The sequence below is a fragment of the Malaclemys terrapin genome, chromosome 2 (assembly GCF_027887155.1).
Source record: "Malaclemys terrapin pileata isolate rMalTer1 chromosome 2, rMalTer1.hap1, whole genome shotgun sequence".
NCBI lineage: Eukaryota > Metazoa > Chordata > Testudines > Emydidae > Malaclemys > Malaclemys terrapin.
The window spans coordinates 193,117,371-193,135,294 of NC_071506.1; the positions used below are offsets into that span (position 1 = coordinate 193,117,371).

Genomic DNA, 17,924 nt, shown 5'->3' on the forward strand with positions numbered 1-17,924 from the left:
GATGATCCCCAAATTATGTTTTTAAAGTACTAGAAAAACCCAAACCAACCTTCATGCCATTTTAAAGCCTATAATCAGAGGATAACAATTTCAGTCTTGCTTATTTAAATAAGAAACTATATCATTACAGGAAGCAGGGGCAGAGGATGAGAAAATGTTTTCTGAGGTAAGAGTGTAAGATTATTGCCTAGCTATATATTTCTTTTACTCTTCTTCCCTCAATTCATTCTGAAATACAAGGAAACAAAGGAAACTAACAAATCTTTCTTTGTGTAGAGCAGTAGTTGAATAGACATTGGTATCAGTGATAAAGCTGCCTCATTTGGAGGGAGATTCCTTCTCTCGGGATTCATTTTAAGGAAGTGTTTCTAGTTTCCTCCAGCTGTGCAAAGGGCTTTGAAATGTCTTTCAGTAGGATACTCATTAGCACTCACTATTTAAAACAAATATCTCATTCACGCTGTGTCACAGCTTGTCAGCCTTGCTGATGTCAACAGCTACATGTTGGTGTTTCCCAACCCATGGACATGGCTGCACTTGGGAAGGAACCACTAGAGCGCTATAGTGGGGACATGATAATTTCAACTGCATGAGCATCCATAACATTCAACCCTCAGCACTGGTGGAGAAAAATTACAAAGGGAGACTCTCAGCAACTAGAGCTGTTGCTTTCCTGACCTCATCTCTGAATAGCTCCCAAAAGACTGGGGTAGGTCTATAGGTGTAGCAGCTGGAAGAGCACAGTGGAGGTCTGGAAGCTGAAGCACCTCAAAGCAGTGGGGCTGAAGCCTGAATTCAGAGCTTGATTGCTTGACTCTTCTTCATATTGTCACCCAGACCATCTGTCCTCTGCTCTCATAGGTAACACAGAAGCTCTGAAGAATCCTGCCTCCCCACCCCCACCTGCACTGATCCTTCTCATAAGTGGTGGGAGAAAAGTGAAGGCAAGCCATGATAGGACCAACTTCTGTTGGTCCAAGGGACAAGCTTTTGCACTTCACAGAGCTCTTCTTCTTCTTCAGGTGTGGAGAAGGAAATTAGAGTGCCCAAGCGAAATATAAGGTGGGACAGATTGTTAAGCATACGGGGTTCACACATATTGTAGGAGACCACTTAAAATGAAGTAAGCAATTAAAACTTCAGCAGCCGTAGGACAAAGGAGTGTTAGTAGGCAGCAGAGTGTGTTATAAGTTGTTGTAATGGGCCATAAAACTAATGTCTCTGTTAAATCCATGGTTTTTAGTGTCCAGCAGAGTTATGTATTTAAGTTCCCAGGCTTGTCTTTTGAAGGTGTTGTAGAGGTTTCCTTTGAGGATGAGGACTGAGCACATGTCACTCTTTGTGCAATGCACTATGTTCACTTTGTGTCTCTAGACTGTAATCTGTTTGGTCAGGCACTTTGCTATTTTTAAACACTACTTCCTGTAGTAAAGTACCATATAGACTTACGGAACTACATACAAAATACTAATTAAAAAGTACAGTGTTTTATAATTGTAAAGCCAGCCTGAAAGTAGCACTGAAAATTGTTTCAATTTATTTTGGGCTCCCAAATTGCCAGTGCTAAAAATGTCACCTTTTTTAAAGCAGATGGTTATCATCCACCAGCAGTAGGTTCTGACCTGCTAATTGTTATTCAACATCGTACCTTCAAATATATCTCATAGCTTATTTATGTTTTAGTCATTTCAGGAACATTTCAGATGCTGGTTTGGAATAACGTGAGTACCATTGCTCGTAACTAGAACATTTTCTTAGTGGTGTTGTTTTGGGATTTCAGTCCAGAATTACTCACCGCCGATTGAGCTGTTCCATTTGTTGGATTGAACCAGATCTGCGTATTCCATCTGGAGTGGCTGCTGCTGTGGGGCGCTGCCATGTTGTGGTTCGATTCACATGATCCACATAAAATACCCTTCCATGGCTGTCTATCCGAGCTTCCCAGTCTAGTATTAAAAAAGAAAGGAAAGGAGGAAGCCATCAGTTTGAGAAGTTTCAGAAAGCCTAGATGCTCATGAGATACACGTGTATATACATACACACGACCATCAGAGCTGGCATATTGGGTCAGACCAATGGTCCATCTTGCCCAGTATCCTGTCTCCAACAGTGGCCAGTACCAGAGCTTCAGGGGAGTGTACAGAACAGACCAATTATGGAGTGATCTACCCTGTCTTCCACTCCCAGGTTATGATAGTCAGAAGTGTAGGGTTGCCCGAGCATGAGGTCACATCCTTGACTGTCTTGGCTAGACTAATAGCCATTGAAAGATGTATTCTACATCCAGTTCTTTTTTGAACTCATTTATACTTTTGGCCATCACAACATCCCTTGGCAATAAGTTCCACAGGTTTGTTGTATATATGTATGTGTACACACATACATAAATATTACTTCACACAGAGCCTACAGTCACCCTATGGAATTCACTGCCACAGGCCATCAATAATGAGTGAGACACAGTGACTGTATTTTTAAAAATGGCTGGATAATTCTATAACCATTAATACCTATTATAGTTCTGTTTCTTGAGGTGAGTAATCAAATTACATGCTTTACAGCATAAAAATTTCTCCATGTAACTCTCACATACAGCATTGCACAACTGGCTATATTCATTGTGGATGGGAAAACCATAAGGAATTGGCCACTGGTAGCCAGGATGATAGGCTTGGTGGACCAGTGATTTAATCTGGTGTGGCAAGTTCTATGTTCACTTTTTTGTTATGTTTTAAAATAAACTTGATAGGTTGGCTTTTTTTTAAGCTTTCAGAAGGATAATACAGAGCAGCTTAAGGCCCTCTACCTAAAACTTGTCACAGACTGGTTGGACATATTCTCAGAAATATATGCATGTTTTTAAAATTTTTCAATCTATCACTCTGATAAGGACCAGATAGCTGAGGAAATTGGTAACAAGATACTGAACCTTCCATCCTCACGTCTCTTGTTGAAATTAGGTCCAAGTTGGCCAGAAGTGTAACCAAAAGCCCCTACCCATCTGATGCTTGTTGGCTTGCATGAAATACACTGGTAGTTAAAAGCATCAAGAGCACTGGTAAAGGTGTTAGGAGTAAGAGGAAATTTAAGAAGTGAATGAGCTAATCAAATTGTAGATAAAAAAACCTTAGAATTTCTTGAGTGAAGTTGCACAAATTTGATCTGTTAACTACATTATTGTTACATGACGATCCATCAGCTGATGACATAACAACTAAACAGTAATATATATTCCCTCTCCTGGAGCACATCTGTACTCCAAGAGTGGTAAAGTCCACTTTTTTTCCTCTGTGGCTCTGTGTTCCACCTTAGGACCAAGAGTTCTGGGTTCTTTGTGAACCTTCCCTCATACCATCCAAGAGCAACAGAGAGCTGTGTTTCCTCCTACTGCATCTGGAATCCAACTCCCTGCAACCAGCTATCTTCTTCCAAACACTGTGCCTGATCAGTAAGGAGACAGACAGTGCTGGCCAGAGCTAAGGTGACATACCTTATCATAATGTTATTAAAAATACCTTCTTTATCCATGTGGGTGCCTGAGTGGGAGTATGGGCAAAGGCTAACCAGCACCCAACACTCCAGATTGGAGCAACCAGATAACAATTTGAACAAAATCATGACTCAGTGTATAATCCGTGAACCCTAGGCAACCATGTGCCCTCCATTGAAACCAGCCTATAGGGATTCTTGAAGGACCTTGGTCAGTCAGGGCCTGTTGAGGAACCCTGAATTCCCAGATAACAGTTGACATCTCCTTGAGACATATCAGTTCACACTCCGTACTCTTGCTAATGCCAACCACACATACATTCACACCTCAGCAAAAACAACGTCACACAGAATGCATTAAGGCAGGTGCTACCCACAAACCCAACTGAATGTCACACTGCTTGAAGAAAGCATGTTGCAATGTGTCTGCAGCCATACACGTGGTAATTCAGTCTCTGAGCAGAAAGCATCTAGTCAAACCTAGCAGTAGCTGGATGTGTCCAGTGCTTGAGGTCACAGTGGAAACATCAGGTCAGGATAAAGGAGACACAGTGAAAATTCAGGGAGAGTGTATGAGAATATCTGCTGGGCACATTTGTTTTGTTGGGTCAGAGCATTGTGCTATAGCATCTGGCCCGAGAGAGTTGTGTGTGCTGATGTGACTATTCCTTGCCAACATATAAACAAAACTCACTGTTGGCTGATGTGCATTTATTTCCCTCCCAAACAGCATTACCATCACACAGGGGAATAAGTAATTCAAAGGGCATACAACACAGAATTTGTGGTAAGATGAATGGATGGCTGCATAGATAAAGCTTAGACTGACAGATGGACAAAGGCCGTGATTTTGAGCTCTGTTCCAGCCCCTTTATGTTGCTCCAGTGATGTAAAGGGTCCAAAAAACAGCCAGATCACTGCATGTGGGAATTACCCCGTGGCAGAGGGTTTCTCTGGGCAGTGTAGGGCTGACACTATGGCCCTACACCAGCCCCCTTATAACTTCAGAGCAGGGGCACACCAGGAGATAGCCTGGGATCAGGAGAAGGTGAGGCCACTGTGCTCTGCTCTCCAATTATCCTGGACTGCCAGATGGTCCCTTTGGGACCACTTCAGCCCATATGTACATTACAGCAGCCGCTGAGGCTGCTCTTACATACACCATGAGCCACACCTGTCCCTGGCAGACCTGCAACCCCAGAGGGACAAAGCCACCTTGCTCCTCTTTACATTCCTGTCTGTGGTACATCTTCTAAGTGGTGCAGCTCAGAGTTAGGACCCAAATGTTTTTCTTGGCTTCAGTAGGGTAGGGTTTCCACCAGTAAAAACAACTAACCATTGGATATGTCCATTAGCACTGGCATTGCACCATACAAACTCTACAACCTGATGCATGCTTTAAAATTTTACGTTCACCATGAAGAGTTTACTACAGACACGAAAAATCATGTTAAAATCTAAATAATTCTATTCCACACCCAAAATAAACATAGTCAAAGAAAAATTCCTCCTCAGGACTAACAGAATAAACTAAATTTTGAATTCATATTGTTTTGGGGCTATGATCAAGTAAGACTGACTGCAAGGGGAAAACCACCTCACTTTTTGAACCCACAGGTCTCTCAAAAGCCTTTAACTGATTTTCCTGAAACCTCACAAAATATTCTACCATGAGCTAAAATCTGGCATGTGATATTTCAGGGACATGGATTTGGATATGGAAATGTTAAGGTTCAGTCGATATTGTCCTTGTAATGATGGGAAATTATCTTCAACCATAACCATGGACAGACTCTAGTGTCTCTTCATTTTAGAAGCTCTAAACATTGTTCACTGTAAACCTGATTTAAAATGAACAATCTCTCTCCATTGGTGTGGTTTGGGAGGAGTACGAGGGGGCATTGCCCCTCCCCCAAACTGCATACCTTGAGTAGGCGTGGAATTTGCCCCCCCATGCGTGGCCCCGTTGGCCTGGCTGGAGCTGCCCCCCCGATTCTCTCTCTCTCTCTCTTATTTAAGAGTGTTTTAGTTGTGATTAGCAAGTGAAAAGGGTCTTTCTGCAACACCGGAAAAAGAAAAATCTTTAGATCAGACCTTAGTTTGTACTTCTCATGGGCTTTAAAAATGTCATAGCTTGTACAGGGGGGAGGAAGGGATAGCTCGGTGGTTTGAGCATTGGCTTGCTAAACCCAGGGTTGCAAGTTCAATCCTTGAGGGGACCACTTAGGGATCTGGGGCAAAATCAGTACTTGGTCCTGCTAGTGAAGGTAGGGGGCTGGACTTGATGACCTTTCAAGGTCCCTTCCCATTCTAGGAGATAGGATATCTCCATTAATTTAATTTAGAATTATTTAATTAAATTTCTTTAGCAAAAATTCACATGGCACTGCACACTGAGGAGGGATATATTCAGGGACAATATACTTTACATGTATTACAAGTAGGATATAGTGTAGATATCAAAGTAATGGGTGCATTAATATTAAATAAATATGACTCTACTATCAGATGATTGTACTTTTGCTTTTGTGTAGATTAAACTCCATCATAATTGCCTTCATTAGGAGCAATGCTGAAAATACTTACCTTTTGAGGCTGGTGTTAAAAGGGAGGTAGTCTGTATTAAGCAAGCCATAGGGCTGAACTTGAATGTCTCCGATCAGTGCATGGATTAGGGTAAGTCATTTGCATGGCTGCTGTCAGTGTCTTATTAACAGGTAGTCTAGCTAGAAATTTCTCCCCTTCACAAAGTGGTGAGATTAGTGGGAAGAGAAATATTTACTTATTACAGAAGTAACTGTTCCTAATTCATCATTCACTGGTAGGCCACACAGTGCCCCTAATAAGAGTTCATGGGGCTGAAGGCAGTTGGATCATTCACCACTACTGTATAACTGATGCCAGCATTGAGAGGAATTTTCAGTTTAGGGAATACTAACAAGTTGGTGGATAAATGATTTTTTTTTATTAAGGGCACCATAGGCCACATAGCTACGTTCTTTACTCAGGCTGAGAAGAAAATAGAGAGCTTTGTTTTTAAGCCTGGTTAGTTTTTAAGATGCTGAGCATTTTTTCCTGTTAAATTATGTGCTAAACTCGAAAGATGATACACTATGTGTTGTAGGGCAGAGAGTGCACTCTACTGGACAAATTACGCTAATGCAAAAAGTTGGGCATTCCTCTAGGAATATGCAAGTTAAAAGCTATGAAATCCTCCCCAGTAAAGTGCAGAAGTGCTTTTATATGGAACCACAAAAACATGCGGCTAGAGGAAGTTGTAGGTCCATAAGTCAGTCATTTTGCTTCAGAGCAGAGACCCTCACATTAACTGTTAGAGGGGGCATTGCAATTGAAATGTGACGTCACTAGAATGTGACCTTCCTTGTCCCTGTCTTCTCCTCTTATCACTCTGATTAAGAATTGTTACCTGTCTTGATTTTCAAAAGAGAATCCTGATTTTGAGGATGCCTGGCATTGTAAGTAAGGCTGCAAGGACAAAGACAGCATCCCAAGCTGTCTTTGAAGCTGACACAGGGTACGTCTACTCAACAAAAAAATACCCGTGGCAGTAAGACTCAGAGCCCAGGTCAACTGACTCAGGCTCGCAGGGCTACAGCCTGAACCCAAATGTCAACATTGCTACTTTTAGCCTCACAGCATGAGCTCCGCAAGCCCACCACACTTGACCTGAGCTCTGAGACTCTGTGCTGACATACCCATAATGTCATGACACTGGGATGCAACGAGTAGGCTAGAGGACAAACATTAAAGACAATGAATGCTTATACACAGAGCCTTTCATTGGAGGAGTTCAAAACACTTACCGCCTCACAAGACCTCTCTGAGACACTGAAGTGTTATTATCCCCATTGTATAGATGGGGAAATTGAGGCACAGAGTAGTTGTGTGTCTTGCCCAAGATGACATGGAGACACATAAAGTAAGGACTAAATAAGGAAAATAAAAGGGCACATTAAGTGGGTTTGGAACAAGGAGGGTGCAGGGGATGAGGAGATTATTTAGAGACACACTGACCTTTACACTGTTTAGGTTAACAGGAAAGGTTGAAAAAAAATAATACATTTAAAAAACTAAAGCTTACTTGGTGGAAGAGGTTCATCAATAGTTGGATAGTGATGGTGGTCGGGCCTCAGGGAAGGAAGCTGGCTGACGGGCTGAGAATTATGGAGTAAAGGACAATCACCTATGGACAAGATATTCAAGATATTCATATTCATTCACTGTTTTGGCAAAAAGTGGTTTAAAATACACTACTGTAAAACAAGTGATCCCCAACAAAAACAAAAAAAACAGGGCAGGCAGCCATGTGGTGTATTAGCTGCTATGGCTTATTCATATGTCCAGGCACGGTTTTAATAATAACTTACATGGCAAAGAATATTAAAATAATGCAGACAAGGATCAGATCTTGGGCTTGAGAACATAATAAGAAATGATGGGCTAGATTCTGGACTCATTTACTCTAGATTTACACCAATGTAAGTGAGGAGAATCAGGACTGATGTCTGAGAAGTACTTCATAAATACTACCAAGTGCAAGGTTTTGGGAGTTCCTGCTGGAGCTTGGCAGGACCACACAAAATCCCAGCTCCAACCTTGGATTCACTCCATCTAAATGCTGAGAGCTGCTTTCTTTGCTATTACAAAAGCCTCCTTTAGAGCAAATCCACAAGAGGGTATGTGAAGTGGTGTGGCAGGATTTTGCAGTCCCTGCAATGCAGAAGGCCTGCATCTGCCGTACTTTTAAAGTCATGGAAACTAGAATGTAAACAGTTCAAAATTCAAACTGTTAAGTTTAAGTGGAAGGTGGGAGAGTGAGAGAAGGATCAAAAACATGGGAGAAAGGTGGGATGAGGAGAGCAAAAGATAAGAAGACACAGGAAAGAAGGAACCTGAGATAAAGAGGGGGAGAGACCTAAAATACAGAAAGAGAAGAAGAGGCTGATACTGTAGATGGGGCAGAGGAAGATTTTTTGAACACTATATTGTATTAAATATGTACCTATATACAGACACCCAAATGAAAACTGTACATATTTCCATCCTGGTGTCCTGGTGATGTGAATAAATTACTCAGCATTTTTGATGTCACTAGAATCCCTTCAGGAACTACAACTTTATTGTGGGGAGGCCACATTATTCCTTATGTTAGAATTGAATGTGAGCACTTGGAACTCATACTTTTGCACTTCACGGGTTCTAGAATTCAGAGAATATTTGCCCCAGTCCTTTCTTAAAATCTTGCAGATTCAGAATTATATACTGTATCCCACTGCTGGTCACTTTTTCAAGCTGTGTGACAATAGTTTTCCTACTGAAACCTTCAACTCCAGACAGCATACATCATTTACAGTGTGTATAAAACAGATACAATTAAAATCCAAGGTAAGCTTAGAAACAAAGTGATCTTTAATGTTTGTGATATTGCCAGAAAATTATACCACTGTATTGAAAAAAAGAAAAATAGGATAGAACTGTACAAATAAGCTCACCTCAGTGTATGTTGACTGGTTTAGCCACCTTTCATGTCTAAATCTTACCACTCTATAAAAACGAGCTATATCTTGCCATCAAAGTATAAATTTTTTTAAAAAGTCATCTAAAATATTTTCCCCCAAACTGCCAATATGTAGAATATAAATAATGCAGAAAGGAATTTTATATGTGAATTTAATACAAACACTTTTGTTTGTAAAAAAAACCAAACCTTGCACCATTCACTAATGAGAAAATTTACCTGGACAAAATGTAGGTAAAGTTACCCACGCACCTGGGTGCTCTGATGATATCACAACCCTCTGAAATGTCTTCATTAAAGCCTCTAATAAGAGTACAGACACATCTCACAGTTACATGTGCCCCCTCTCTGAATACAAAGTAGAATTATTTTAAATTACTATGCAGTGCTGCAAACACATCTGTAATAATTTTTACATTTTCCTGTTGCTACAGTTATGTCACCAATTGCCAGATTATCAATCTGCATTTCTTTACTTACCTCACCACAATTGACTCCCCCTAGTCAAGTTACTTACGCCAAGCCAGGTGAAGCATGGGGTGTCAGTCACTTGGAGCAGATGGAGGCGACCATATCTACTGTACTTTTAATAACCACCAAATAAATTAAACAATGTGATCAACTATTGAAACATCTCACCCAATATTAGAAGAACATGGTGAACTAACCAGTCATGCTGTCCTTCTCTTGTATTCTCTCTCTACTAGTGAAAGTAAAGCTACAGTGAACATTCTACAGTGCCCTTTAAATATACTGAAGGGACATCTCCAGAAATCTGAAGCTTAATACCGGAGCACTGCTGAATCCATTTTTATTAGGGCACAAACTCTGTTCTCTTTCTCTGTATATACACACATCACAAAACAAACAAAAAAGCCACGCACGCACCCATATGCACACACATACACAAATACTGCCTACACCGAAAGAGCCTCATATACAGTGAAGAATGCCCATGTTACTGGGTGTTTCTCTCATCTCTGTTGCCGTGTAGTTCTGGGAATTTTGATTCTTTGGACTAGATCCTGCACTACAGAGCAAATAATTAAGGGTATGCAGTACATAAATGTTTGAAAGGAGGCCCAAAACTGGCATATCCAGGACCTCACCACAGTAGGGAGACCCTCTGGTGGCATAGTGACTCATGCAATCCTCCTGTTTCGGTTGGAGTAGGGGGAAGGATGGTATGGCTGGGGCCGGTGATCCCTCATGCAGCCATGGTGAGAAGCTGGTGTAACTCAGACTGGAGGAACATTCTAGCACAAGATTAGGGAACACAAGGACTATCTTTACAACCCCTCTTTTTACCTTTGCTGCACACACTGTGGCTGTAGCCAAGCATCTGAGCTTTTACTTTTTCAGTCGCAAAAAAACAGTACACAAGCTGAAGAAAAGACAAGTGACCAAATTCACTGGAGTAAACCAAGTGATGCTAGGGAGGAACTGAACACAAGGAATTGAAGTGTTCACGAAAAAAAAAGAGCTAAACAACTACGATGACAACATAAACAGACAACGATATATCTCTACATACAGTATACCTACAGAGATGTGTGGTGATGGGAACTGTATTTGATAGTTATGCATCCAAGGAAATATGATTTGTCGCATGTGAAATCTGAGGTTGATTTTGGTGAATGTAGGTGGAGAAGGTTAGGCAATTGGGTTTATAACAGAAAGTTGACTCAACCTAAACTAGAAAATACTAGGATTTCTCCATAATATATTCTCTGTGTGTACGGATGTGTATATATATTACATACACACACATAGTGGGCCAGATCCTCAGTTGCTGTAAATCAGTTGATTTACACCAGTTCTGGATCTGCCCCTTCATAAACACACATAGATCTCCTTGTCATTTGTAAGACACATGGTAGCACACAAGATATGTAAAACTGAAAAATCCCTTGGAAGAAGGGACAGACTGGTAGAACTGGTGATCCTAATTTTGACTGGATGTGTAAGATTCTTGATTTATTATTATACTATTTAACAGAAACTGATGATAGAAATGCTGATCTCTGATTTTTTTTTTTTCAGCACAGCCTCAATTATCCAGCCCCCCCAGTACCTGATACTGGTCATGTCTCCCATATATTTATTAATAATACTGAGAATTCCTTTTTTATCTGCAACTTCGATTATCTGATGCCTCTGCTGACATCCAGATAATCAAGGTTGTTCTGCATATTGAGTCTCAGAATCTAACCTTCTCTTCTGTTGCTCGGACCTGCTACTGGGGACTCTAGAGTCTCAGTTGCTCTTTGTGGATTCCCACCATGAGCTACGAGTTCATCTGGCCACTGGGCGGAGACATCCACTTGCTCCCTGTCCAGTTCAGGGCTTTGCACTGAATCTGGCACTGACTCAAAGGCACTGTTTTCCTCTTCCTCATCATCCTGTGAGGAAAAGACCGTGCTCTCAGAAATCTTTGCACTGTCAACAGAGGAGAAACGGGTATGGCTGGAAAAGCGATTGTTACTGTCGTAACAGGAAGGGCTGTAGCAGGAGGTACTGTAGCAGGACGTACTGTAGCAGGAAGTGCTGTAACAGGATGGGCTGTAGCAAGAGGTGTCACACTCATTGTCCCCATACGGTCTGGAACTTGATTCACTCTCGCTTCCAGTCATGGGATGTTCCCCATCCAACAGCTGCTCATTTAAGTCTGAGAGATGCTCAATTGAGGTGCTGCGGGGCACAGTCCCCCGGCTGAAATACTCATCAGTTCCAGTTTCAGGAGGAGGATCTGCCGCTAGCGTCTCAGACTCGCTAACCATATCCTTCTCTGACATTTCCTTGACTGTTGACTCTTCGTCATTCTCGCCGCCTCCCTGCTCCTCCTCTCCATCGCTACTCATCTGTGCTGAGGGCAGGCTGTGAAGCAGATTGTGGATCCGTATGTAGTGTGTGCGAGGGGTCTCAGGCTCACCACACGCTGATGCGATCACCGTCTCCAGTTCAGACACAGGCAGGGAGCAGGGCCTGTTTTTCCTCTTCCCTGTTGTTCTTAGCTGCAGCTTGTTGTCTTCTTCCTCCTGGGCTGAAGCCCCTTCCTCATCCTGAATTTTCTCTAGGTCCTTGACAGTCTGTATGTCTGCACTCACCTCATCAATATCTAGAGCTTCTATGCTGGTAAAGATGTCGTCGTGTCCCTGAGTAACAGAATTGACTTTATTATTTTCCCTAACTTCAGTCTCTGGAGGAGGCGTGCAAGCCAGCAGAGCCAGTTGCTCAGAGAGGTCCATAGCACTCAGGGAAGGCAGCACTTCCCCTGGGATGGATTCCAAGGACTCAATAGCATCTGCTGGCACTGCACCAACCTCCCTATTTCCTGCTAGCTCTTCATTTAAGCTGTTCTGGTTGACTTCCCCAGGGCTATCAACATTGACACCATTCACATTGCATCCATTTAGCTGCTCTGGAGCTGTACTTTCTGAGGTCACTGTGCCGGTGCAGGGAGGCTCACCAAGGATTTCCTCTGCAGCGCTGTTCACAGGGCTTTCCTGCAGTTCCGCTGACTCAGGATCTGCACTAATGGAGACTTCTTCATCATCTGTATGCAACAAGAAAAGGAATTATTCCACTGCTACAATAATAAATACCCACCTCCACAACATACCTTTCAAGATCTGAACATGCGGTGTATCTCATCCATCATGCGGTGTATCTCATCCAGTGCACTGAATGCCCCAGTAACAATTATGTGGGTAAAATGAGAAAATCACCACACTCTCAAATGAACTCACACAGGAAAGTGATTAAAAGACAAAAACACCATATTCACTCATGGGTGAACACTTTTCACAAAACAATCACTCCATATCTGACATCTCAGTCCTCATCCTCTTGGGAAACCTGCACAACACTTTCAAAAGACAAGGCTGGGAGCTTAAATTCATAACTCTGCTAGACACTAAAAATCATGGACTGAACAAAGAGATGAGATTTATGGTTTATTACAACTATTACAACTATGTAATAGTTACAACTGTAACCAACCCCCCTTTTTTGTCCTATGACTACAGAGCGTTAACTGGCCACTTCACCTTGAATGGTCTCTTACAATATTTGTTATCTACTTATACTAAACAGTCTGTTCCACCTTATATTTAGCTCTGAGTACCTTTCCCAGACCTGGAGAAGAGCTCCGTGTAAGCTTGAAAGTGTGTCTCTTTCACCAACAGAAGTTGGTCCAACAAAAGATATTACCTCACTCACCTTGTCCTCTAACAAGAGTCATTTACTGAATCAGGGGCATAGGTTGTGGGAGCACAGGCATCCACAGAAATCCAAGAAAATTAAAATAATACATTACAGTGTTACGCAGATAGATGACTAAACAGATACTGAGACGTTTTGATTTTTCACTAGGAAATCTCTGCACAATGCGTGTAACAATTGGCGGCCTAATCCTGGTAGTGTGTACACTGCTCTCCCTGCTGCAACCTGTGCCAGGACTCCTCCTTCCTGGGAATCCCCATCCAGGACACATTCTTATGGAAAAGGTTCAACCCTTGCTCCCAACACTCACATCTTCTGACATTACTCTTGCCCACCCCACCTCCTTCCAGGGGTTACTCCCTACCTGACATAAAACCTGGGGCTCCTAGCTGCAACCGACGCGCCTTTCACCACCACCCAACTGTCCCAATTATGCCCTGAAGGTGAAAAAGTGTTGCACAACAAGCAGGGATCACATTTTCCAACTACTTCCAATAACTATTTCCTTTCAAACTAAGCACTCATAGCCTCACAGGGGCTCTGTTACCGAGAGACGGAAAGATTCCCTGGGCAGTACCTTTGGATCCTCACACTGAAATCTAGCATCAAGGTGGCACCACCATTACAGGACTTCTTAATAACTAGAGCAGGCCAAAAAATTAGAACAGCTTTTTTCTGAAAATTTTCATGGAAAAATGTCAAAACCAGAACATTTCCAAGCAGCTCTACTCCTCTTAATGAACATTTTATGCACAGGGTGCTCAAATCCACAGGCCTCTGTGCAAATAAAAAAACATAGCTAATCACAAAAGCAAGATACTTGCATTGATTGATGAAATACGGCATGGAAATTAAAATGTGGAAAGCTGAGATCTAAAACTATGATAACAGCTCCTTCCTCCATCCATGGTTTCCCTTTCTCTGTTTTGTTATGTATTATTATCTATTTATTTATTTTGCTATTATGATGTTGCCATCATTTCTCACTTAAAATTTTTTATAATCTGGAAAATACCTTTTCCCTTCCCCCCACCGACAATGGTCACAAACACAAGAACTAAATCAGTCTAAAACTATGTGTACCATGTAAAACTAAAACTTGGTGTGTCTGAAGGTTGGATATGACACAATCAGAAACTCTATATGGTGCTATTTTTTTGCGGCCGTTGGGAGAAGTAATGCTTAATGTGAGTCCTTGCTGATGCTACAACACTAGAAGAACTCTCTCTATGCTATTCTGATATTGATGTAATGGATTCTTAGTGGTGAGCTATGTGGAATACACTGCAGAAAAAGCATTTTTACAGAGTGACTGCCAATAAATTCTTATTAATGGACAAGATTGTGACTTGGAATATGTACCCTGTGTAAAGGAGTAAGCATAAGCAAGAACCCCCTCTTATCTCCCTATGTGGGCTAAACACACCTTGGATTGGGGTGGATAGGAGTAAGCAGAGCTACTCTCTCCCTGGAGTAGGTGATGTGGGAGTGTGCAAAAACTCTCCTGGAGTCATTCTAGGGGAGGAGATGGTCCTTTAATAGTGTAGGTCAGTAGTAAATGACTTCACAGTCTAGGAGCAAAGGGAAAGCAGGGGAGGGATTGTGCCTCCTGCCGCGGGGTGTAGCTTATGTACTATCCTTTGCTCATGACCCTGCCTAAAAGCCCAGTCTAGCCCTAAAAGAATTCAAGCCTATGTAGGTGAAAAGAATGTAAACAAAAATTCCAGCTCTCAGAAATAAGGCATTCCTGAAGAAGCCAATACCTGGATGGATAGAAGAAGTTATCTCAAACCGAAACTGCAGCTGTCCACTGACGTGATCTGTTGGAAGCCTACGTCCCAGAGTGTAGCTGACAACCCTGTCCCTGTAAGAAAGCAAGTACTGTTACAGAGACTGTAAACTCATCCAGTATCTACAGTGAATGGAGAAAGCTGCTGTATCATTCACAAACACCTGACATTTTCAAAGGCAATTCACACTGTATTATTACAACCAGCAGTGCAGGCATGTCTGAGTGCGTGAGGGAAGGAATAGCTGGGAAGGGGGGGACCAATGTCTCCAATTACAGTGGAAAGATTCAGTTAAGTTAGTAACCCAGGTTTGCTGGGGTATATGTGGTGGCAAGTCTTCCCTGCCTGATGATCTGACCATGTCAAACTTCTCTTCAGATTCTTGCATTTCCTTCCCCTTTCCTTCTATATCAAATTCAAGCTCTTTGGCTTTGCCTTCAAAGTCCAATACAGCCTGACTCCCCATACCTGCTTTTCTGCTCTCTTCTTTGCCCTTTGAGCTACTCAATTGACTGCCCCTTCATGTCTTCTTCCCACTCCTGTTTCCATGCTGTTGATACACCTATAGCACATCCCTGGGCAGTCATGATGCCTCCACCCTTTCCGTCTTCCAGTCCCTCCTGAAGACACACTTTATCCAAAAGTCCCACAACCCCCCTCATAGAAGAGTGAAACTAGAAAAAAGATGATCTGCTCATTGCCTCCAACTGAAGCTTAGTCAATGTTTGTAAACCACGGAGCGTGAAGAGTGTTAAATACTAATATCTGTATACCTTCTGGAGAAGCACATTTTAATTTCCATTTGGTGCTGCATATGCTCCCAGAGTAGTTTTACGTACATTTATAACTCAAATAAATGAGATTATCCTAGTATTCATGTAAACCTGGTGATTGTGTATTTGTTGTCTCCGTACTTGTAGATATGTCTTTCACTGAGTTTGTTTGCTTCAGGGAACCATTTACAGAGACAAAATAAAGCAAGGTTTGGGACTCACCAGAAAACAAAGCCGTTGCACTCAGCAAGGTCTTTTCCTGGAGAGTCCCACATTTATAACAAGGAAGTAAATTCTAACTTAAACCAGCATCATTAATCAGAGAAATCCCTGTGAAATAAGTAATTTCATTTGAGCAAGATTATTTGATTACATCATGCTGTTTCAGCCATGGACTTCACTCTCCTTTTCATAGTGGCAGTGTGATTGTCAGTAACACAAAAGTCACACAGATAACAAATTTACCCTATAGCATGTCTCTCCAGCAGGCGTTGCACTGGCATGGAAAGTTTCCCCAAGAAGCGTTTAATGATCGGCCGGCTCTTTGCAAACTTGTCCTTAACTTCTATTTCCAGAACATCCGTGGGAAGGGAAACAAAGCTGAACTGCTATGATAAAAAAAAAGAACATGGAATAAGTGGCTTAGGCATGTGAAGTTCAAGCTTACTAACACAACAGGAAGGTTCAGCAATTAAGCAGTTTCTTAGAACCAGGACAAAACCAATACTAGGGGCATGTCTATGCGGTGATTTAGTGTGTGGCAAGCCAGCGTGCAAGTCTACAGCACTCTAGCTTGACACGTAGTAACTGTACACATGGATCATGCTACCTCTGCACAAAAAGTTCAATAGTGCGCTTTGTCCTACTGCTATTTGAAAAGGGAGAAGATCACAGTGCAATGTAGAACTATTAGTGTGTGGTACCAAGGTCCACTTAGTGTGAGTAAGGTCCACTTAGGGTGTGTTGTACTGTAGATTCACACCCCACCTTACCATGCACTAAATTACTGTACAGACAAGACCTCTTGGATCCCAGGGTCCAAACCTGTAAGATACTGAGCCCTGAGTCAGAGGGGCTGAGTAGGAGCAACTCACAGGAAATGCTCAACACTTTGCAGGATCAGGCCTCTATAGTTTGCAGGAAGTGGATACTAGCAGGAATTATGCACATTAAAACCTTCATTATTTACACGCCAGTCATGCTCATTGGGCCAAATTTTGCATTTCTCCAAAAATTCAGTGCCAGCGAAGCCCTTACTTTCCAGAAAAAAAAAAAAGAAAAAAGAAGTTGCAAGTAAATACAATTCTGCTGACAAACAATGTGAATATCTAGGTGTAAGATCTATAGTAATAGTATAATGTCCAAGAACACTGCTTTTGCAAGTGTGAAAAATGATGATAGCAATTTACTCACAAACCCATCATGTCTCCCATGCTATCCCAATTCGACGTGCTGGCTTCACCACCCAAGTATCTGTAGTCTTCATTTTATCCAAAGGACAGTTACAGAACAGGCAGAGACACAACCTCCACATAACCTGCCTCCACAGTGTGCCTGAGCCCTGAATTGGCAGGACAATGCCAGAGCAGAGAGAATAGATTTGTTTTCATGCCCCTTCAGTGTTTCATCTCTTTGCCAAGACTGCAACATCAGTGACAGTGCCAATTGTGGTGGTGCTTTTGTGCTATGGACCATTGTCTAGGACCCAGAGTGATACCATGAACTTATTTCACACTGGCCCCCCAAGAGCCATCGGATATTATTAATTCTCTAGGCCAGATTTGAGCCAGAGAGAAGGGTGCTCAGCTACATATTTTTCAATCACGTTTACACGTGTACATAGCACTGTAAAAAGCATTTGGACAGTGCTAAATGCAAACTTGAGAGTGGGGGGTAAACTTCAAGCTAGAGAGCACAAGGGGGCATGCCCAGTTTCCATCCTTAGGACAACCAGGGCAGCTGCACCAGAGGGGACATTGGCCCCTGTGAAGGAGAGCTTTGAAAAACAGTCAAGGCTCTGTCGGTGCCCTAACAGCAGACACTGCCCAGGAGGAATACCCAATAGCACGTCTCCTGGAGGGGCTGGCTTTGCCCTTTCCTGGATATTGG

The 17,924-nt window shown here is 42.2% G+C and overlaps 1 protein-coding gene across 1 annotated transcript in view; it reads right to left on the reverse strand.

Annotated features, from left to right (window-relative positions):
- HECW1 (HECT, C2 and WW domain containing E3 ubiquitin protein ligase 1) overlaps nucleotides 1-17,924 on the reverse strand; it is a 297,476-nt gene that overhangs the window by 90,306 nt on the left and 189,246 nt on the right. The window contains exons 8-12 of the mRNA XM_054021224.1: nucleotides 16,281-16,423; nucleotides 15,016-15,116; nucleotides 11,241-12,584; nucleotides 7,592-7,693; nucleotides 1,796-1,946 (exon numbers count right to left, since the gene is read on the reverse strand). Coding sequence (XP_053877199.1) covers nucleotides 1,796-1,946; nucleotides 7,592-7,693; nucleotides 11,241-12,584; nucleotides 15,016-15,116; nucleotides 16,281-16,423 — 1,841 coding nt within the window. The remainder of the gene's footprint in view (nucleotides 1-1,795; nucleotides 1,947-7,591; nucleotides 7,694-11,240; nucleotides 12,585-15,015; nucleotides 15,117-16,280; nucleotides 16,424-17,924) is intronic.